Here is a 23,646-nt window from a genome sequence, read left to right on the forward strand (position 1 = left end):
CGCCTGGCGGGGGGATGAGGTGTCACTGCTTGTCAGCCAGGCCCCCCTGCTTGTCCCCGTGCACCTCAGGGCTCTGCTCCCATTAAGCAGCTCTGTGCAGACTTCAGTTCGTTGTCTTAATTACAGGAGGCCTGTGGAGATAGCAGAGGGTAAGAAAAGCTCGCGTTCAGCAGGTTGCTGATGTTAACGTAGGGGCACACCGCATCCAGGCCGCACACAGCCTGAGTGGCAGCAGTTTTTGCTGACCTTAGGCACAACGCAATACTCTGAGGCAAAACACAAACCATGGCAGTTCCTCAAACATCTTCAACCTTAAATAGAGTTTCACAGAGCAGTTGTGACCACCTGCAAGGCGGCAGCAGTCTAGGAAAGTACTTGCCATTGTCAGGTGTGCCACTAAATGGGTTTATAATTAAGGAACACATCGGCTGTTGTGTGAGATTTATGCAGCTGACCATAATAATCTTCACCGTTACTGATGCCTGGCTGTGTTCTTCCCACCAGAAAGTCTCTTCCTCCTGGTCCTGGGGCTGCAGTGTTGTGTTGCACATCAGTGTCTTTCAGCTTTATCTCCCACACGGACTTCTGTCCCACTGTGCTAAGCCAGCCAAGTGGGAAGCCGGCACTAAACAGCCAGCGCAAATCAGGCCTGGAGCTTGTGTTTGAAATAAGTTTAAATTTCTCCCATATTCCCATATTTAATCTACAGTATAGCTAGAAAGAAAGAAAAAAAAAAAAAAAGAAAAAAGGAAAAATAAAAAAAGAAGGGTTCTGAAAGACAAATGGGGCTGCTTTGAAGGCTGCTGAAGCATAACCACGGGCTCTCCATGCCAAAGCAGATAAAAATTTATAAGTAACTGCGAGCCCGCCCTGCCCCTGCCTGCCTGGGTGTCCTGTTGCTTGAAGGCAGTCACACAGATCCCCAAGACAGTGTAGGTTGGCAGGGCCTTTGGGGGGCACCTGGTCCTCCCTTGCTCAAGCAGGGCCACCCAGAGCAGGCTGCCCAGTCCGTCCTGCCCCATCCTGCCACACTGCTCTGCGAGGTCTGGGGGCGGCCACTGCCTCTTGAGGGCTCTGCTCCTGAAGCAGCTCCTGGGACGTGGCCTTCAACACGAAATCTTCAGGAAGGCCTGAAGCAAGGCAGGGGGCTCAGGGAATGCTGGGCTGACTTCAATAGCTGAACTCTGATTGCGTCTTCCGTTTACACAAAGCTGTTGAGAAGATGGTATCGCGGCTGCTGCCTTGTAAATCTTGCGCTGAACCAAGTCGAGCAGAAATTCCCAAGATTGCACTAAAGAATGGGAAGAATGGCACTAAAGAAAAAAAAAAAAAGTGTGACCTGATATAGATACAAGTGGGTGCATGCTATTAAGTGCTCAGCCGTGCCGACGCAGCATCTTGTACTCAGATATGAGACTTCATTTTCCATGAAATAAAGCTCATCAAAGGCTGCACAGCGTTAACAGATGAAACGTGTGAAATATTAACAAGTGACACCCCTAAGCCTCTAGTTCAGAGGTGTTGCACCAGTGATTTCAGCACTGCCCTAATGCCTTCTGTAGCCTTGCTCCAGATGAACAACCCCCTTTTATTTACTAGGAGCTCTTACACGTGCAGGTGATGGGACTGGTACTTTTTTGTTGTTGTTGTTTTGTGTTTTTATTTTTTTACTGATGGCAGGAGATGCAGCAGGACAGTGGTGGCCTGAGATGAGCCATAAGCCACTGACCTTCACTGACCAGCAAAAAGTCACTGAGGTTTCTGCACGGGCTCTCCGTTCCTGCTCCGTGGCGCTGCAGCTGCAGGGCGTGTCTTCATTGCCTTCCTCCCATCCTCCCTGTGCCAGCAAGGAAACACATTCAAGTGGCATTGAGGTGGGGAAACTGAAGCGATTAATGAAACAAACAAAGGCAGGGCCATGTGGACAATAAACAGTTTATTACCAATATGAACACAGATACTGTGATGCACTGACGTACCATTTTTTTATATTGTGATAACTCTGAGACAAAGAATTTGTTGGCTGACAACTAACATGTCTCTGTTTTCTTCTGGTGATGCCACAATACATTTCTGTTGGCAAAGGATCTTCATTTACATTGCAGACTACTAGTAAAATTACTTTGAAGTCATCTATCAAAAGCAAATGATTCACGTGTGTTCTTATCTACTACTAAAAAGAAAGGTAATACATTTAAATAAGCAAATACAAAATACAAAAAAGGCTGACAAATCCAATGTGCAGTGTCAGATGAAATCTAAAAAATCCAGAAATTTAAAATTTAATATTCTTTAGATTAAGACTTTTAAAATGAAGCGAATCCAAGGCAGCAGCAAGCTTCAAAGTGTGCTGAGTCTGCTAATAAAAAGGGTATAAGAACAAAGACAGTGCCGGTGTCCTCTCTCACCATCTTGCGTGACCTTGGTACACTTAGAAATGATCCGCTCTTCCTAGCATTCTTAGTACCGTCCAAATGCTTTGCAGTCATTATGTTGTACTGATCCTACTCAACTCCTGCCGTATGGCTAGAAAACCAAACCACAAAGTTAGTGCATAACGTCATGCCCAGCGCGCGGAGAACGCTAAGTACAGAGGGTGCAGAACGTACGCGCTGGTAAAAGGATGAGTGGAGGGTAAACGGATGGTAAGGGTAAGCAGTCAGCTGTTTGCTTGCAAACTGCAGTAGTGGCTTAAGAAGTTGCATCTGCGATTTATAATGGATGTCTTATTTTGCACTGGAATGAACCGGGGAGTCTCTGAGGGCCAAGCTGCTGGGGCAGTAGCGTACAGGTAAGGGCGTCCTCACCCCAAACTGCCCAGCTGATGGTGGGCACGTGGTGCTAGGGCAAGGGGAGGGGGCATGGGTTTAGCTGTTTCACAGTCTCCTCTATTTCCCCTTCTGTATGAAGCTAAGATGGGGAGTGCAGGGCATGGGCATGGACCTACCTTCACATGCCCTAACGCAGGCATCAAGTAGGTATTTTGCTGTGCGTGTCAGTAATAGTGTTATTATGCTACCTTATGACGGCCTTGAGAAATACATTTTGTCATCAACTGCAGAGCAATTTATAAAAAAAATGTGGATACTTTTAGTACAGCTGTTGCACTTTTCACCGAGTTGGAAAAGTACATGGCTATTCAGATTGAGTGAAGGGCTGAAACAGATTTTTGAGCATGGGAGGCCTACGGAGGATGCTCGGGAAGGATTTCCAGGTAGCTACCTTTGTGTCCTCCTGCTTGGCAGGCTAGTTAAAAGTGATTTCACGCTCTCTGACTGTGATCAATTGATGTGCCTTGGGTTACGGGCTGGCCATTTCTCCCAGTCCCACCTCTGAGAAGCACAGGCCGGTGAATTTCTCACAAGTTGGGGTGAAAATGCTTGTCAACAGCATAAAAATAAAGGATGTGAGTACAGTGTCACAATCAAAGATCAGTTAAGGTAGATGCATGGCCTTCGGTTGTGTATATAAATCAGAGCTGCTCAGGCAAGTCTGAGAACACCAGGGAACTCCCTGCCGTGCCTATCATCTTATCTACAGGAAATTAGTCATAAAGGTGAGAAAAATAATAATTTTTCTCTTTCTTACCATCAATTATCTCCTCTTTCACTTTGTGTAACTCTCTTACAACTTCCTCCAATATTTCCTGATGAGACAAAACACAAGTCAGCTGCTCAGAATCTCCTTCTAACCGGTGGAAGAAAACGCAAGTTTAACACGGTTGTGCTGTGCCCCCGCCTCTGCTGGTGCTCGGAGCCTAGCGCTGCTCTCAGCCAGGGCTGCAGAAGAGGCTGGCATATTTATTTGCACATTTCTGTACAGGCATCTTGCTCGAATAGCAGTGAGACTGTGCTCTCGTGCTGCTCACCAGCTACCCCTTCTCTAAGCACCTAGTTGTAGAGGAAATCGGCAGACTGAACAGCTGTTTTGCTCGTACAGCGCATGCATGGGGGAAAATGGGTAGCTCGCCAAATCCGAGTGCCAAGGACCTTTCGACTCACCTGTTTCATTCGATCAAAATCTAAGGCATCCATAGCCACGTCGTTGCTGCTGCTCACTGGCTTCATCCTTGAAAAAGGAAAGAAAAGGACAAAAAAGCAGCCTGTTAGTTGCTTGCAATGCTTGCCCAGCCATACCCACCTGCTGACCCCGGCCCTCGGGGAGGCTGCTCCTGGACTGCCCACAGCATGGAGAATACATGCCAAGGCTGAGCCCAAACTTAATTTGGACTCTTTTTTTGAGGGTGAGGGGGACTCAATAATTTTAAACTAGAAAATACTGAAAGGACTTAACAATATACTTTATCACAGAATTTGCAGTGTAGATACCAGCATCCTTGTCTTGGCACCTAGGCTTTAATCAGTTGCTAAAATAACAGTAACATACAGGTTAGCAAAAGATGATTGGAAAAAGAATAGCCCAACAACCCTTTGCTTCAAAGACCTGGCTTGAGCTGAGCTTGCTGATAACACTGTGCAGCACCGGCACTTTGTCTAGACCCCAAACCAACCGCAATCTGCCCTTACTGCCTGATACATGTGAGTATTACCAGTCTTCCAGGACTGTATTCGTCCACAAGCTGACCTCTGCTGATGGCTGACGAAGGACCATAGGGAAGCTGAAGCTGTGAGACTTTCCATTTTAACCAGTAACTCTAAAACATCTCAGAAAGGAATCATGCTAAATAATTCAAAGAGAAGATTTCAAATAACTTTGCCATCATCTTTGGGCCCATGCTGGCTGAGATCCTGCCACCTCTGTGGGTACACTTGGTCTTGTAGCCTTTTCTTGAGAAACCCTTCATATTTTTGCTACCATCTCACAACTAGGTTAACAGTTAAGACAGATACAAATGCCATCAAACTGGTCAGAAAGGAAACAGGCCATTGCTGAGAGCTTCTGCAACGTGCCCTACTCCCCCTGCAAAAGTCAGATGAGCAGCAAACACTGAGAACTACTGCCAGGCGTTCAACTAGAAATGGAGTTTTCCCTCTGAACCTCTCCATGGTGGAATGGCATTGTAGAAGAGAGATGGCAAAAGCTTGGTGGCTGCTTTAAATAGCCTATATTTCATTTCTGTTTGCAAGAAGAATGAATAGTCTTTTCTATACCAACTGGAAACAGACATATTTCCTACAGCCAAGGCGTCCCACTGGTCTTAGGAGAGCTGACTACATTTTGTCCTAGTAACACTGGTTCATACTTTAGTTTTTGTGCACGATACGTTCTAGCATCTGTAACAGCAAGAAGGACGTGCAGATAGATGCCATTGGCAATTTTCTGTATACTGTTCGCACTGTGGTCAAGTAACAGTGCAAAACAAGGGGCATCTCTTTGCAGTAAGTGCTAACCACACACAAGTCCCTGTTCCACCTCCTCCTTCAACGTATCCACCTGTCTCAGTGCTCAGCACCGCAGTCACACGAGGTGTTCCTGGGCCAGCCCCAAAAGGCAGTCTCTCTTTAGCTGTGCAACACCAAACCTTAATCTCAATCTCTGTGATGACCCTGCAGCGTGGCTGATGGGACTGCTGGATTCCTGCTTCAGGTTTCTCAGCTTTTGACACTTGCCAGCTTTTGTACCCCGTATTTCTGAATGCCAGTCTGCTGGCTGGCGCTTTCCACAGCTCAGTGTTAAAAAGTTGCTGCACCAAGTTTTGCTCTCCCCCTTTCTCATGCATTTGTTGCAGCTGCACAGACAGGAGAATAACCACCCTTCTCCAAGTTGTAGGCTCTTCGGATCATTTCTGTCATTGATTTTGGATTTCTGCTGAGGTTGGGCAAGGAAAACTTCCCCTGTCAGCAGGGTCATCCTGAGCCTACCGCAAACCAGTGCTCCTAAACCTCCTTTCTACTTCGCACAGCACCCTGCCAGCCCCTGCCTGATAAGCACTGTGTGATTAATTCCTGTGATGCCCGTGCCCACCTGAGCAGGGGGCTGTTTCTGTGGAACAAGGCTTTCCCACAACACACTCTACCATCACCCTGTTCCCACTTTGTGCAGCGACAGACAGAGCAGACCGTAACAGAGTGAGTACAGACACAACAGAAGACGAGCGCCAGTGCTGAATGATGGGATTTGCCAAAGGACAAGCCAAGACGGTTAAGAAGCCGGGCTGTTAGCCAGTACCTAGAAGACACGTGGGATTGTGTGGGGCTCTTAGCTTCACAGCTCTTCACCACTGATGGATTTCTACAGCAATGGAATGAAACGAGACATGAGTTGTGCAGGTGCCACGGGGACAGCGTGACCATCCCAACTACTAGCCAGCCACGGGGACAACCTGTGCGGCTCACCTAGACAGTAATGAAGATACAGGCTTTTCAACAGAATTGCTCCTTTCCCATGGCTTCTTCCCAGAGTCTGTAAAAAAGAAATTGAAATGTTACTGTTTATTGTTTTGTTTTGTTTTTTTCTTCTCTATCAATAAAAAAATCCTGATATTGCTTGTTTTATACAACTGCTTTCATTCAGTGGGGGTGAATGACTTAGAAAGATCCAGGAAAGCAGGAGTGCTGGATGAGGGTGGTTGCCTACATCACAGAGAAAGCATTGGCAAAGATCTGCTCAGTGATCCTTTTAATTAAGGACCAGACACTTAAATGATACTGAAAATGCATGGAATTGGAACGGTACAAAGAAAAGCACAAATCCCTGATAGCAAGAAATACAGGCTAATTGCTGCAAGGCTTAGTTTATTCAGTAGAATACTTATTTGTATTTTAAGTGAAAAAGGCTTATGTTTCTTGTCTGTTGGCAGAAAATGTGGGTGTACCTGAAAAAAAAAGTGTGACCCCCTCAAGTGAAATCTCCACAGAGAAAATTTATTTAATGCTGTTTGCATTTCAAGCCAGCAGAACGTTCCCCAAAACTGCGGTACAGATCCCTCATTCCTGAAAACGCCTCCTATTGCCCCAACTTTCTCTGCTGCAAGTAGTCCAAAATAAAGTGAGCAGTTTCAGAGACCCGCATGACACACAGCTTTTTACACAAGGATTTGCTCCTCTGTGAGGTGCTGAAAAGCTCTTTAGAAGAATTATGGACACTCCCAGGAAATCTCTTTATCTTGTTCCTCTTTCATATGCATTCACCTTTCTGCTAGCTTCTTCCCCTTCCCTTGTCAAACAAGCAAATAATGGCTTTGTTCCAAAAGGAAGCTGGAATGGTTAAATACTCATTCCCCTGGGAGAGATTTCTTTCAGCATGTATGAAAGCCAAGGCTGATGCAAGGATGATTTGCTGATGCAAAGCTGGCTGGCTTGCAGCTTATCTACTGCGATACAATCATTTCAAATCATCGTAGGAAAACATATTTTAGGGGCTCCTTAATTTCACCAGGTAACTCTCAAGATTAAGCCTACTGCAACAAGCTATTAGGCTAAGGAAGGATAACAGCTTGAGACCTAAACGCCAACAGTACAGACCAGGACAGCTACAGTACCAAAAGCGGAATAAGTATTTGCTCTCAGAGGATTGGGGTGCATGATTCTGACGGTGCAAATCCTCAATTGTATGTCTGGACCCCTGTAACTTGATTGGCCCTTTAGTCAGCTTTGAGTCTGAGAAGTGCATAAAATCACCATTTCTTGCTGAGTACAGCTTTTGAAACAACTGTCACTAGGGAAATTTTCCATTAGGTACCACTGCTGCGCTCTGAAGGAGGACAAGGAGCCAAGAGTCCTGAGAGATGCAGAAGACTGGATTAAGAGGTCAAGTAAAGTACCAGTAGTTCGTTTTAATACCTGATGAATTTTGCTGCTGCTGGGTGGGACCTCGTGTACCGGGTGAAGGAGAGGTGCTAGCATCGTCCTAGGAAGAGAAAAACAGAGCATTACGTAATTATGGAGGTGAAGCACAGAGTCCTCATCTGCTCTGGAGACCAGCTACAGTACACACAGGTACAAAACCAAGTTTTGTTCTGGCACCTTTTATAGGCACTGCTACCATAGCATGGGTTGAAGTCCATTTAAACTTTAATTTTTCTCACTATTTAGCATGGGAATTTTTTTTTGTTTTATTTTTTTTCTCTAAGATGGACACTTTGCCATGATTCCACTGAATCATTCTCATCCCTGTGTAGCAAACCAGGCTGAATTACCACTGAGGAGTGCCAGCTGGTGTTATCTAAATACAAAACATTCATTCCCCAAATTTAGAAACTCTCTGTAATATGGAAACAGAGCCATCTGAAGGAACACCAGGCTACATCCCAGTCTTTTACACCAGCACAGTCACTGGTATCAGTGAGAGCAGCCCAGGTGCTAACAGAATATAAAATAACTACATCGGTTGCTTCTCCTCCTAACTAGAATATTAAATACTACATCACAGATTTGGACTTTGTTTCACGGGGTTTATGAGTGGCAGGTCATAAAGCATTAACCCATATTTTTGACATGTCATTTTTATTTAGTTACCCTCACAACAGACTCAGGAAAAGGTTTAATTGTGTATGGTAAAAACAAAATCACGTCAAGTTTGACGTAAGATAACCGCACCACACAGTGTGCTCAAGACACACATTAAACAGATGTTAAAACATCCTTCTTAATAGTTTGGTGCTACCAAAAAGTTAGAATGGGGATGCAGACTCCTGCAGAGCTTTAGGAGAGATAGCAAGAAGCAGAAAGACAGCAGAGGCTGAATAGTAGTGGTGCCTTTCATCTCAGAGTGTATGGTTCAAAACGAGCCTTGGGGCAGGATTAAGAGTAATGGTTGCACTGCAGAACCAGGGATTCAATAAGCAAATTCCATGCTTGAAGCATTCCTGGAGGACCATGCAAAAAATAGCTGCTTTTCACCTTAAACAGTGCTTATTCTGCTCTCACTACAAACTCTTCAGACCGGGGTGAGACCTGCACTTTCTGAGCAGCTTTCCTGCTGAGCAGTTGTTATCTTGTCTCTGGTGGGAATGTCTCTGTGATATGGGGCACACGAGATGCTTTATGAACTTGCAGCCTTCACAAGGGTACAGTCTGGCAACAAGGACACTCTATGAGCAGCAACCCACGGGAAAGGACACAAAATTAACTCTGGTCTCTTCCAAATCTGGAGAGATCTCCCATGCTTCAGTGGTTCAGCAAGTAAAAAGAAGGGTTTTAATCTGCATGTTGGACTCAAAATCATAGCACTAAGTTTGGTGTAAAGCTTGCGTCAAATCAAAACTCTTGCTCAGTTGCTTTCATGGACAGCATACAGACAGACTGCCTAAAACAGAATGAATCCAAGCTCCCCGAAATTGTCTTAAGTCTCACTGTAGTGTAAGTATTATGAACACAGATTTTAATTTTTGTATGGTCTAGTAGTTAATAAACTGTTTCTCCTTCCCTCCCAGAGACATGTTTTATATGCACCCTATGGTCTGCGGTGAGCTGATTCTTTCTTTGCATGAAGGATGGCAAACCAATGTTACCCCACATGGCTGATGATCCACTTCAGCTCAGCTGAAGCTGCAAATTAAAGAAACATGGACCTGGTCTCAAGATGACTTGCTAGAAGGGCTCGTTTAATCTTCTTAAGGGGCAAGACTCTACTGTACCCTAAGATACTCAGAGCAGAGCATGAGAAAGCACCAATTGGCCTGGTTTGGGCAAACCCTCACCCACAAATAGGAAGGCAACTCTTGTTTCTGCAGTGCTCTTCCCAGGAAAGGTAGAAACAGTCACATTTATTTCAACTGATTGTGTATTACAGGGTCAGCACTGCTTGTCATTCCCTGCCGTACTCAATGAACGAGAACAGGACTTTGCAAGGCAGAACATCAACATTTTTGCAAGAGCACAACTGCAAGGAATCTTTTACTTACGTTTTGGCTTTCCTCTTCTTTTTTGTCAGCTGGCTTGTCTGACTGCGACGCTGCTTTCCTCCTTTGCAAAGGAATACGAGACAGGACACACAGTCAGCTCTCTGGAAGCACACTTCCTGCAGCCTGTGGGAAGGCTGATTCAAGCTTTGGTGGGAGTTATTATTTACTTAGCTCCTCTTACAGAACTTGACAAAGACTGAATACATTCGGTTGCGTAGGATTTTGGATGGAGGTGAGGAATCCAAACCTTAGCGATACAACTCACGGAGAGGGGCAATATTTTGAAGCCGTGTTTAATGGAGGAATGCAGGGTGTGCAGAGTAAGAAATGTGTTGAGGCAGAGGAAAGAAGCAGAGCTGGTATGAAATGGGGTAAGAAAGGGATGACTGCTCTCTAGGGCTCAGGACCTGGCAGCGTCAGTCCTACACAGGAGCCCCCACAGGGGGTTCTGAGCAACAGGTGGCTCAGGTGGGAATTGCTGTGGTGAGATATTCTCAGACAGCTCCAAAACCGTTCTGTCAGTCATCCTATGATCCAACCATCCCCATTCCCACCCAGAGAAAGGGCTGTGGCACTGCTCCCATGTACTGAGATGGTCAGAAAAGCCCTTCAGCCCTGGGAAGAGAGGGCACTGCTCAGCCAAGGCCCAGGGTAGGAAAGCTCTGGCTGGAGACCAGGAGTCAGGAAAAATGAGTGCGCCAGCCTGGGTTTTCAAGTGCCTTTGGTGAGTGGTGGCAGATTACTGCTGTCTCAAATCCAGTTCAAAGGTAGCAGAACTCCTGAGCCCCCCAGTCCCAGGACCAGCAGTGTTGGTGGTGGCTGCAGAAGTTGAGCGAAAACCTCACTCTGTCCTCCCTCTTCCCAAGGTGAGGCAGAGCTCCATGAGAAGCACAAGGCAAAGAGCTGCAAGCCACCCATGGAGCAATTGGACATGTGAGTAAACAAACATGTTTGTTTTTCTTTGAAGAAAGCATGGTGAAACTTCTTGGGTGCCAGCCACATTGACTGAAGAAAATGAAAAACAAATTCTTGATTTTCAAGCCCTGCTTAGGGTCTAAACAACACTCAAGGGTGCCAGGTACTGCTTCTCTTTGTAGGCAGGGGAACTGCAGCTCCAGTCTCCACCTGACTTTTGGTTGAGATGATCCTTATCCTTACCCACCTGCAAACACTACCCTTAGCAGGCTCTTTTTTAACACACCAGTATGACAGGTTTTTCATTTCATCTTGATACTGAGTTGGACAAAATTCATCTCAAAGGAAAAAAAAAATAAATCCAAATGGCTCTCAGAAAGGCTTCTGAGTTTCAATAAACTGACATGTTTCTATCTTTGCCAAAAGAAATGCCTCACTGGATTCACAGAGGAGGATTTGATGTAAATTTGGAGTAAAACAGAGGAGTTTTTATCTTATTATTATATGCATGCATGTGCTTGTAGGATGTAAATTTGGAGTAAGGAGGAGTAAAGCACATTTATGTGTTTGTAGGCCACAGTGCTCTGTAAGAATTACTTTCAGATATTCAACTGCATTTATAATTTTATGATATCGGATCAGAAACAATGTTTAAAGTCTTCCTATAATATTTAGTTGGCATTTCTGAGGGGGAAAAAAAGTTATAATGGTTATGAACTTGAGCCAGGGAAATACTTGCCCTGCTGGGACCAGTGTCAGATTTATGTCTTTCAACAGACTTAACTGGGCTAGAAATGATGGTGGGTTATGAGGTGACAGTACATTATTACACTTGCACTTCAATTCTCAATCAAGCAGCTGCTCCCACGGAGGCCACTAAATCCAGAGAGCGGTATTTTACACCACCTGAGCATGCAGACACATTTTCTCCATTCCTTACCCAGCACTAGGTGCACTCCCTGCTTCTGAGCATGTGGTTTTCTGCTCAGAAGAGGGCCCTGAGATCCCACACTCATCACTCAGCAAATTTTATACTGCACATGCTCACTTTCAAAAACACCCTTCCTCCAGGTGCCTTTCCTCCAGGCTGCCAGCTTGCTAAAAACCACCTGAAACACAGTGCAGGTTCTCTCCTTTCTCCATGTCATCGAAAAGAAAAAGGGTTTTACAGCCAAAATGACCCCTCTCCAAATCAGTTTAACAGTCTGTGTCTGACATCTGACTAACATTTGTTCATGGCCATTGACTTCCCTGGATTTGGGAAGCGAAACTGAACATGCAGCTCTGCTGATGGAGCTCCCAGGAAGGACAAGCAGCTCAGTCATTCCCAGAGCAGAGCAGCATGGTGCTCACCACAGTGCAGGGGCTTTTGTTAAGGTAGCAAGGGGATTTGATTCTGAATGCTTGAAGACTGCCAAAAGCCATGCTTGAGTACATTTCAAGCTAGAACCATGGACATTTGTAGGATTTCTACATCCAACCATATGAAATGTCCATTTAGATCTCCTGTTTAAACACAGCTTGTCACCCAGTTACCCTCCTCGCTGTATTTTATTTTGCTTACAGACATTTTCCAGTTCAAGCAAAGTCCGTTTTGACATGTAGCAGTACAAAGTAGATCAGAAGTTAAACCAGAAAATAAGTATTAAAAGCTATTAAATTATTTTAATTCTGAAAAGAGACAGAATTATATATTTGACATTTCAAACTGCTGGAAAACTGTATTTGGAGCTTTGTGAATTAATTGAATGCTTTCTAAAAGATTACATCCACAGTCTGTGCTCAGAATTCCTTTTGAAATGACCAGAACATGGAGGAAAGTTGGAATCAGAATCTCTGCACTAGGAACCGTGTTTATGCTACACAGTGTTATTTATAATCTCCATCTCTGCACACCATAAGACTGTACCTACCCTTTGTTATCTTAGTCATCATTTTGTTTCATTATTCATATGTAAAAAAAAAGTCTTTAGAGCTAAAACTGAAACATCTATCACAAAGAACTTGTGAATTACTGTTTAACAGAACATTACTGGTGGAAGGAGGGGGAAAAGAGAAAGCAAAAATAATTGAAATAGAGTGCTTTTAAATATCTGGTAGCTTGATATATCACGACTCACCTTGGCAGAGAATAACTTGGCTAGACTGTCTGAAAACACACTAAGGATCAATACCAAGTTACCTGCCAAGATGTTGTCCCGTTATTCTGTTTATGTCTTTGGGCCCAGCATGCTGAATGAGCTGCATAAAATTTATTTGTCTAGGTTCCTTTCATGGTTTATTCTTTCTGAAAACTGTAACTTCAAAATAGACCTCGTAAACAGCAAAATCACAGAGAATGTATTTGCCACTGTCTTTGAAAGTTACGACACTGCAGGCTTTGCCACAACAGCTAAACTCTGCCAGGTACCATTGCTGCAACACCTTCACTTTCATATTGAATGTCAGGGCATGTGGGTGACTAGGAACTGTGCAGGACCTGGCAAACTGCAGAGTCACCAAAGTGACCCATTGCTCCCCAAAATAAGAGCACCTTGTCCCATCCAGTTCACTGCAGAGCTCACGCTAGGGCTTACTTGAAGTCTAAGTACAAACCTTTTTGCCAGTAATTTATTCATTTCTTCCATTAGGCCTCCGCCACCTCCTCCGCTACTTGTTCGGTTGGCATCGCTCTTGGAGACCCCACTGGGGCTGGACCCTCCTGAGCCGTCTTCTGGCTTAAGACAGAAATAAATATTGGAATTAAGGAGAAGAATTTAATTTAGAACCACACCCTTAATGATTAGTTTTCCTAATTATTAGCAGCAGCGATCACAATCACAGCTCAAAACCAGAGGCGGGATGTGTTTGGGGTTGGAAAGGAGACCCACACAGACCTTAATAAACCCAGGAGCAATCTGGACGAGGCAGTGCATATGGGCGAATGATGAAAAAACCCATAGCGATGTTTGTTAATAATTATGTTTAGGTTACATAACCCTTACCGAAGTGGACACTTATTTATGCGAGGCCTCACCAGTCTACCCTGGCTTTTTGAGCATGGTGGCTTTAACCACTTGTAACGCTTGTAAAATACCAGCAGACAAAACCAGGATTGAATTGTAATGAAATCCTGGTAGAAGAGGCCATCTGGGGGCCGCCGTGCCCCCTCCTTACCCGTTGAACTCTCCTTAGTTTGGCACCAGCCAGAGCCGCCGCGAGCCCCGACACCGACCCGTCTTCACCGCCAGCCCCTTGGCTGGCACCGGCCGGCAGCGGGGGCGGCGGGGGGGGCGCAGCTCCCATGGGTGGCGGAGGGACTGGGGGGGGTGGCGGAGGGGGAGGGCCCCCGGACGAAGCAGGGATCACCGCAGCCCCGCTGGGATGGCCGGGTGGCAGAGCTGGGCCTGAAATGCAGAGAAGACGAATTACATGTGAAGAGCCATCTCCAACAGCCCGCGCGCGGCGTCACGAGCGCTATTCCCAGGCTGCGACCTGGTGGCACAATGAGTGAGCAATGCCAGGAAGCACCAAGCACCCAGAGGAATAGGGAAATGTGGTTGCATCGATGGTCAATCAGCTACGGCTGTGTCCTCCTGAATGGTGATGCAGCAATGGTCAACCAGCTGCGGTTGTGTTATGCAAGACCCTATCACTACCAACCAACTTTCTCCCTCTGGGCTAGTATTTTATCCTGTACTGAAATCAAAGCACGAAGTGGCACCTTTCTTCTGCTCTTCTCATAGCTTTCTGCAACAAGCCGCTCTAGGCTTTGCAGCACTTTGCCTGTAATGGGTCAGTTGAATGCATACACCACCAGGAGGGTATTTCCCTACATTATGCCCTCAGAACAGGCTGATCTTGATATATAATCACAGGTTCAATTGTTCAGTAAGTGTTATTTTCAAAGACAGGAGGGTTTTGACCAAGCAACATTTGGAAATTAACATTAGCAGCCTGGTTTTCTTCTTATCTAGGGTTTTTCATAATACTACCTTATTTCTGTGGTTACTTCTGCATGATTTCACGCTCTTGATTCCATTCTTGAAGTGAAGCATAGCTGCTATTAGAAATACTTTAAACATTTCAAGCCCTCTTTGGTTCACAAACATAATAGCTGGTAATTCATTGTGGGTACAGTTAATTGTAATTGCAAAACTACACACACCTAATTAGAGGCCAGCCTGAGGCAAAAATTGAACTGAGTCAAAATAATGGACTGATGTAAGTTTAAAATAACTTTATTGAACTAAATGGATTTCAAGGACTTGTATCAGCTGAAGGACTGAGCCTCCCCTCCAGTGGCTGTAGTAATATTTTTAGCACTAAGTGGAAGGAAATGTCTCAGTTTTATTCCTTTTCTAGGCACATAATTTAAGCATTATATGTGCTTATAGACAGGAATGGATCCAAGTCACAAAGAGTATGATCTGAATTACAAATAGGCATTACTCGTAGCTGCTCACACAGCAGGCTTTAGATGAGCACTAGGAATCAAGACCATATGTAAAGTGCAGACCCCAAGCTCTAGATCTGCTTGCATTGAAAAAGGTTTGCTAGAACAGTTATAGTGACAGTACCTCAACTATTAGTGCAATTTACACCAGGAAGAGAGTTGCTAGAAGGAAATAAATTATATAAGCATGTAAGATTCTGCATAACTCTAACAAAATCAGCGCTGCATCTTTTACTGGTCAGAAATACCACTTAAGTGAAAGAATACAAATCCCAGCCTCTACCAATACTGCTACACAGACAACAAGTCTACCACAGACCTGGCCTCCAGCTTCAGAGCCCATCGCTAAATTTGGAGCAGAATGAACACAGGCTTTGAACGAAGCTCGCTGCCAAATGCAATTTGCCTCTGCCGAATGATATAAACCTCCTCCTGGGCTAATACAGTAGGAACATGCATTGCAACAACCCAGCTACAGGGCCCCAGCCCTGTAATTCTTGCTTTTTGTTCTGCTTTTAGCTGAGAAGGTCCTCAGACCAGACCTGAGTACCTACTTTTCTACCTTGCTTTCAGAAATCATGTATGACAGCAGTGGTCTTGGGTCTCTCAGGCCTTGTTCTAGTGGTCACGGGCAGTGCGAATGCGGCTTTGTAGGTAGCTCAAAGCTAAGCCTTTTACAGGTCACAACTCGTTGAAAATCAGTACTTACTCAAGTGGGAAATGGTTGATGAAGTCATGTAAGGAGGGGTCCTCCTGGGCATAGTCACCTCAGACCCAGCAGCGTAAGGGGGAGGCAATGGAAGACAGTGTGACATGGGCTGGCACCACTGCTGCGGGGGGCGAGGTGATGGAGGGGAGGACAGGGACGGGGCCTGGCCGAAGGAGCCGGGGGGGCTGGCAATCAAGGGCAGCTGGGAGGAGGGCGCAGCTCCTAGGCATGGAAAGAAAGACCCAGGCACGCTTCTCAGCTGGGTCCTAGGGGAGCCTGAAGCCATTTGCTCTTTGGGGTGGCCATTCAGAGGTACGCTGGCCAAGCCTTCCTGGCCTGCTTTACCTATGGGTTCCCTGACCCTGTCGTGTTGGGCAGGAATCACGGGCAGGATGGTGGGACTGTGGGGCTGCAGGGCGTCAACCCTCTGCCCTAGGGGGGCATTTGTAACAGGGGCAGCAGAAGTCCAAGGAGAGATGCAAAGAGAGGAGCGCCTCAGGGGCTGGCGAGAAACGAAGGGAAAGTGGGAAGGGTGGAGAGGTGGCGGAGACAGCGAGGTCCGCCTGATGCTTGGCATGACGGGCCTGTGGCTTGGGCAGGCTGGAGGGGAGGAACCCGGGACTGTCAGCAGCTCGGAGGCCGAGTGTCTGTGCAAGAGCTGTGGGGGCTCGCTGGCTCTCCCCGGGAATCGCAAAGAGGATTTTCGAGCGAGCTCTGGGACAGCAGGAGGGGAAGGGACAGCTCTGGCATGGGGGGGTGGCAAAGGGGAAGCACCAGAGGCAGGAGGAGGAGGCTGGTGCTGAGAGGGGGGAGAGCACAGGCTTATCTGAGGGGTGGGAACTAAAAGAACAGAAAAGACAAATGAAAAAAAGAGTAAGATGGGCATGCAGCGAGGAACGAAACCAAGGCAAAGCAGTATGGACAAAAGGAAACAAAAAATAAATGCAAACAGAAGCTCAAACAAAGCAAAGAGGAGATGGCACAGACACCAGCCCAGGGGTTTCCAGCCCTCAGCAGAACTGGGGGCTGTGCAGAGCAGGACCCCACGGCCCAGGATGGGCTGTGTGCTCCAGTGATGGTGAGCTCCATGTGAATCTGTCAGGGTCCCCAGCATCACCCTCATACTAGGGGAGCTGCAGGGGATGCACTGAACACAGCAGTGGTCACCCCGTAGCCTGGAGGGGACAGCCAGAATGCTCCAGAGGCCACGTCCCACTCCTTGTGGGTGCCCAGGTGGGATTTTGGCTGTGGTCCCTGATGCAGAAGAGCACACAGAAACCTCTGCCCAAACAGAATCTGTCAACTTATGTCACTGGCTAAGATATGAGTGCATCTGAGCTCATTTCAAGTCAAAAACAACCAAGAAGTTGTAACTGCTGAGGAAAAAAACATAATTTATGTGGCCAAATTAACCACAAAAAACTTCCACAAAAGCCTAAAGCAGACCATCCTGGCCCACTTACTGCCTTCTTTCATGGAGGCAAAGCCATACTTCATAGTTATACACTATTCCTGTCAGCTCTTCGCTCAGCCTTGTGCAACTTAATATGCTATAGAAGATTTTCATAAGCTCATTAAATATGTATGTATTTTCCATTAAGCACACAGAAGACTCCTTACCTCATGACTACAAAATCCCCACCGATGAGACTCTAGGGCTCTCTTTTGCTCTGCGCTGTATCTGGCTTTGTGCTGCAGAGCAATGGGGAGGCCCCGACCTGGTACAGCCGGCACGTCCACCCCTTCGTGCTGACATCCTCTGGGAATGAGGAGTCACTGCCACTTTGGCCAGCCCCACCTTGGTATGCCAAAAATCCCCCTCTGCTTAGCAGTTTTGGCTAGCCCCAAACCTACCTAGCTCCACCTGCGTGGCTCGGACATGAGCCTCTGTGAAACAACACACCAAGCCCGAGTGCTTTTAAGTCCCTAGCTGCAAATGCTGTAAAATCAAACTATCACTAAAGCCACTGTTCCAGCACTGGCATAGGTTGTCCAGGGAGGTGCATGAGTCTCCCTCCTTGTGGGTATTCAAAAGCAGTGTGAACATTGTCTGGACGTTGTCACCTGCTCTGGGTGTCACTGCTTGAGCTGGGGATTGGACTAGATGGCCTCCAGAGGTCCTTTCCAACCTCCACCATTCTGTGATTCTGTAATTGTTAGCAGTCAAGCTCCCGCATAGCACCACAAAAAACCCAACTACAGCTAAAGAAGACATGCAGGCTGAGACTACAGCTGCTTTGTTTCCAGGTGTTTGATACATGCCTGTGGTAGAGGTTCTTCTTTCCAGGGATTCCTGGCGTTGTTGCTGCTGCTCCATCACTTGTCTGAAACAGCAATGAAAAAGACCTCAGTCATTATGTATTCATTATATTTTTGTAAGAGCTTTATGCAGTGAGGGGCCCTCAAGCTGTATATTATGGGTGGGTGAGCCAGTCTTCCACACAAACACCGTTCCTGCAAGATGGACGTGGTTTTGACTTCCACAGCAGTGCCATTGCAGGTGCTGGGGACATGTAATCAGGACACAGCCTGGTAAGTTCAGGACACTGCAGATGCTTGGTTCAGGGGCTGGTTGATCCACGCCACGCAACTCTGCAACGGGTCCCTTGTTGGCACAGCAGGGCTTTGCAGGTGAGCAGAGCACTGCCACACCGCCAGGGAGGACCTGAACCACTGCCTTTCTTCCACATGTGCTCATCACAGAATTACACCACTCTTCTTTGCATCCTCAGGAGCTGCCAGCTCCCGGGTTGCCCAGGCAGGGAAATGCACCGCCTAGCACCGAGGAGCCTTTTCCTAGGCTCTGCTTTCCAGGGACGTGCAGTTGCCAGTATCTATCAGCAGAGGTCTTCTCTCGCACGCTTTAACACTTCTGCAGAAATAGCTGTCACTGCTGCCCCTGCCACGAGCCCTCCCTGCCATTCTCTAGTTAAAAATATTGACAGCTAAAAAAGCCACTTATTTTTACCACACACGTAGATATGAACTGGGGATTTCAACAATACTACACCACAACTCTGAATTACCTTATTGGAGCACTTGGCAGTAAGGTCTATTACCATTTTCTTCCATGATTTCTAAACCAACATTGCCTTGAATTTGTTCCACCTATGTTTGGGCCAGTCTTAATTGCAAAGAGATTTCTTTTTTTTTTTTTTTTTCTGCAAGAAGTTTATTTCTAGTTTTGTACAGTAAGGCAAGCTTAATGAACTACAGGCAACGTTTCTATATTAATACTTTACATAATATTTCAAAAAGATCTCCCTGTTACATTTTTGCTAACTTGTACTTTCATATGAGTCTGCTATTTCTAAAGAATTCTATTTACATACAAATAAAAAATAAGAAAAAATATCCAGAAAAATAAAGTTATGTTATGTAGGAACTAAAAGAATGTCTTAATTTGCAAAACAATTTTCCTGTGTTTCAATTCTAATTCAATAGAAGAAACAGAAAAATTCACAATTATAATTATTCACTGTGGAGAGATCAATCTTAACCTGGTATTATGTTCAGGACATGCATTTCACTGAACACAAGCAATTTCTGGAAAATCATTACAGGCATCTCAGGAAATTATTATATGTGCAAAGTGCAAAGGGGAAACAGTTTTGAGAAACAGCCTCAGCTGGCTGATTCCAGTGGTTTTATTTCAGCTACGACAATCTAAACCACAGAGAAATCTGTTCTGCAGCTTGGCTCATATGGGACAGTTTTGTGCTGAACACCTATGCAGCAGCATCAGTTGCACTTCTAAAATTTCAGTGGTAAAGAGATGTGCTAAAATTCCCTAAGCATACTGTCCCCCACAATATCTTGGCATATATTAGAAAGTTTTGATGTTGAAGGACTTAACATGTGAATTTTCCTCTTTAAACCTTGGTGAATTCTAGGTTTATCTGGAGGACAGATGTGAAAAACTCCAGCAGGACAGACTTGGAAAGGAAGATGGGCAAGACTTCAAACTACTGGAGCCCCTGGTGTAGACACCAGGGCTGGATGCTCCCCAGAACAAGGGTCCAGCCACAGGCATTTTAAGTCTTTTGGGCTGATACTAGCCTTGACTGCTCCTGGGCAGCAGCAGCTTGCATGAGCCAAGCACGTCCTCCCACACGTGCTAAAAGGAGAACTTCTTACACTCTTAGGAAGTCAAATTCGTTCCAGTGGAACTAAATAAAGACCAAGATTTGCACAAGGCTGCTTAAGGAGTACGCCAGGAGTAAAATACAAGAACAACCTGCATCCTCTGACTTACAATACATTCTTTTCACATTTGTGTAAAGGTCCTTAAAAAACTTTAAAACAGACAAGTTTGCTGGGCAGTTACCAGAACTTGATCTCCTTGCCTGCTCATAAGCTGTTCAAAAAAAGCTAGGCCTAAAATTAGGGCTGCTATATGCTTTAAGAGTGTGTTAGCATAATTAAAACTGAAAGTCCTTCAGAGCAGATGCCATAACGTCTAAGTGCATCTACTGGCAGAGCTTATTCCAGTCCAGTGGAGCAAAAGAAGCTTTCCCAGAACCATGTGCCCTGTAGCAGTGGAAAAATATCTACCCAAAGGGCTCTTACTGTCTCCAAGCAAACAACCAACCAAAAAATAAATAAATCAAGTCACTCTTTTTTCCAACTTAAACTGGTCACACTTTGCATATACAGACTCACACACCTAAATTAGGGGTCTGAGTTCATACAGCCTGCACTTTCAGCAATTCCCACTGGCTTGATCAAGCTTGGGACCATGTCTTCCAGCCAGGTTGTGCAGCACACAGGTGTGGAGCAAGAGCTCTCCTCTCACCTTTTTGACTGCTCAGCTATCAAAGTAACCCTTAATAATCCTGACTGGCGTATCATCACCCACTGAGGCATTTAATAGTCACTTTTAATAGTCATTTAATAACCCTTGTTCAACTTCAGGCCATTTGGGAGCAGGGAACTAGTTTCCTTACACTTTACATGCGATTTTTGGAGAAGGGAAAAGAGAATTGTATGGAGGGCTGCCTGAAACAGAAACCTAAGCACCCACCACAGCCTGTGTAAGGGCTATACATGGTTTTGCGTAGGGGACATTGTGCCTGCTCACAGGTTGTGCCTACAACTGAAGGCAGAGCCCACTGAGACCTGAGCTTCTGTCACCGACAACCACCACGCTGAGCTGCAGCTGCAGGCCTGGTTGCAGTAACCGCCTTGCAAAGCTATTTATTATCCAAACCAAGCACCCGGCCAAGTCCTGCGAGAGCTAACTGCGCTCCTGCTGACCCTCCTCTGTTTACAGAAGCAAATGCAAACACAGCTTTTAAACAATCACACACCAAATGGTGATCAGCAACAGGTCCTGCTGGTTCCTGTACTCCAACACACTCCCGATGAAGGGAGGCTCACCAACTTTTAGCTACGCATTTTTGGGGAGAACACGCTGTGGTGTTTCTCATAGAGTAGGCGAAACACATTTGCAGTGAGCAGAAATACACCATTCAGAGGTGCGTTTTTTGTGTGCATGAGCCTATACTTCACCAGGGAGGCACAAACCCGGCTGTGCAGTGCTGCTGGGCTGGACACAGCCGATGCCAGGCAGCCAGATCCCAGCTCTGACAGCCCAGGTGCCCAGTCAGACTAGAAGACCTTGTCCAGAATGGGACGAGTACATCTTCTGCTTGGCAAGGGAAGCTGAAGGTACTGCTGCTACAGGAGTCTTGGGTGAATCAGCAAAGCTGAAATGGGAACATTGCCCTCACAGCTTGATTATGGAGAAGGTATACAAGGAAGGGCACTCCTGCCCACCTTCCCCTTTGGCATCAAGGAGACCACTGCTAGCAGCTAGAGAAAAGGCCACGTGTAATATGGCACTACGTCGAGGCTTGCATGGAAGGGTGCCAGGCATGATTTTACAGTTTCATTTATTATCCTGTTTAGAGCAAAACATTCATAAAAGGAATGAGATATGACATAGGAAGTTTCCATAGGCAAAGTGAGCCTCAGTTACTACTGGCAGTGTATATATACCATCAGTGCTTCCTGGGCAACATGACTAGCAAGAGCCAGTAAGTGATCCAGAACAGGGAATGGCTAATTCTTAATGTGCTTAATTCTTTCTTAACATGCTGAGAAACACACACTCTACAGATTGCTTGTAAACATGTTTTGTCTTTGAACACGAACATGCCTCACACCTGCCCTTGAGCAAAGAGTTTACCTAGGGCTTCAGTTCACTTCACCCTTTAAAAAGTCATTACAGATTTATTACCAATAATTACAAACTGCTCAGAATCAACATAAACCAGGTTATGAGTAGAAAGAACAGTACTTATTAGTGAGCAAGGACTGCACACACATCAAATTACAAACTAGAAATCTACCATAACTGATGAACCCAACTTACCTCCTCTGTGCTTCCATCTCATCTGGGGATGGCCCATTCTGGACCTGGCGCTGGGCAGCTGGACCTACAGAGAAAACAAGAGAATGATGCTGGGAAAGCAACTGATGCTGACCTTTTCAGTAAACCCTTCTGAATGGGGTAGGAAGACAGACGAGGTCCCATCCCCAACTTGTGGAACTGGACCAAACTCCCCATAGTTAGTAATGTCACCTGTTTGGACCTTGGGCTTTGGTGTGATGCAGCTGCATATACATGCATATGTCGGATATTTCACTAAGCGGACTTGTGGATGAAAGAATTTCAGGGTTTAAGTCAGTTACTCCTCCGTCAGTGGCTAAAGAATTCCATCATGACAAGCCTCAGCCATGTTCAGCACTGATTTGATCACAAGAAAACTTCCTTCGTATGAAGACTCACAGTATCAAACAGAAGTCTGCCCTCTGCTTGGAGAGGTGGCTAAATGTAAGTGCCAATGTTAAGAAGAATGGCCAGAGGATGAGGCTGCAGGAACAACAATTATTCTTCGGCAGTAAATTATGTCAAAGTATAAATGACATCATCTTAATCAGGTACTTTGGCATGAATCTTCTCTTTCATCTAAATGCCCAGAAAAATGAGGCCTTGTGGCCAATTTGACTAATGCAAGGAATGCAGAAGGAGCCTAGCACCAGGCTGTGGACAGCAGGCAAAACACAGGCTCCTTTTCCCTGTAGGTGCTGTTAGGGACCAACTGGATAGGTTTAAAACCAAGCAAATCAAACCAAATCAATTTGGAAAGCTGCCCGAAGAAACCTTTTTCAGGGCAATGTTGCAGAGCACATCTAGAAGTTGGGATTATGGCTTTTCATCATCTGCAGCTTTCTTGAGCTGATCTCACCTGCATAGCTGGCAGGTAAATAAGTAACCCTCATAGTCTGCCAACAAGCTCACCTCAATTTTCAGCATGAAGGAGCTGCAGTAAATTCAATGAGTTTACTTCTATTTTCTGTTATGTATGTGTATGTTAGCAGGATTAGGACCATACTGAAACTAAATACATAGCCTCTGGTTGTAATGCATGGTTGCAAAATGAACTCTGCCTTTAAAAATTGTCTGTGGTAGGGCAAATACCTGATATATTCCTAGGACAGACCACAAGGCAATTCAGACAATGCTACTTGAATTTTTTTTCCCTCGCTTCATGGAAATAATTTAATTTCACTCCTTTATTCAGAGATGAGCTCTACCCATTAATAAATCCTGATTGTTTATATATATATATATATATATATATATATTGAGAACTGTAGATGACTGTTTCAGTTGGCAGCATTTTGTTATTATTTGGTCATAGTGTGAAATTGAAGCACATAAAGCTCATCATTATGTTTTGAAATTGCAAATTTCTCCATATTTTCTACAGAAAT

General features: G+C 45.5%; 1 protein-coding gene across 1 annotated transcript in view; it reads right to left on the bottom strand.

Moving 5' to 3' along the window:
* Positions 1-1,944: 1,944 nt before the first annotated feature.
* The window catches only part of EVL (Enah/Vasp-like), a 75,318-nt gene continuing 53,616 nt past the window's right edge, over positions 1,945-23,646 (bottom strand). The window contains exons 4-14 of the mRNA XM_082761225.1: positions 22,241-22,304; positions 18,127-18,188; positions 13,877-14,106; positions 13,316-13,437; positions 9,806-9,866; positions 7,743-7,809; positions 6,297-6,363; positions 6,130-6,192; positions 4,002-4,068; positions 3,589-3,646; positions 1,945-2,526 (exon numbers count right to left, since the gene is read on the bottom strand). Coding sequence (XP_082617351.1) covers positions 2,489-2,526; positions 3,589-3,646; positions 4,002-4,068; positions 6,130-6,192; positions 6,297-6,363; positions 7,743-7,809; positions 9,806-9,866; positions 13,316-13,437; positions 13,877-14,106; positions 18,127-18,188; positions 22,241-22,304 — 899 coding nt within the window. The 3' untranslated portion in view covers positions 1,945-2,488. The remainder of the gene's footprint in view (positions 2,527-3,588; positions 3,647-4,001; positions 4,069-6,129; positions 6,193-6,296; positions 6,364-7,742; positions 7,810-9,805; positions 9,867-13,315; positions 13,438-13,876; positions 14,107-18,126; positions 18,189-22,240; positions 22,305-23,646) is intronic.

This window comes from Aythya marila (assembly GCF_965140915.1).
Source record: "Aythya marila genome assembly, chromosome: 5".
NCBI lineage: Eukaryota > Metazoa > Chordata > Aves > Anseriformes > Anatidae > Aythya > Aythya marila.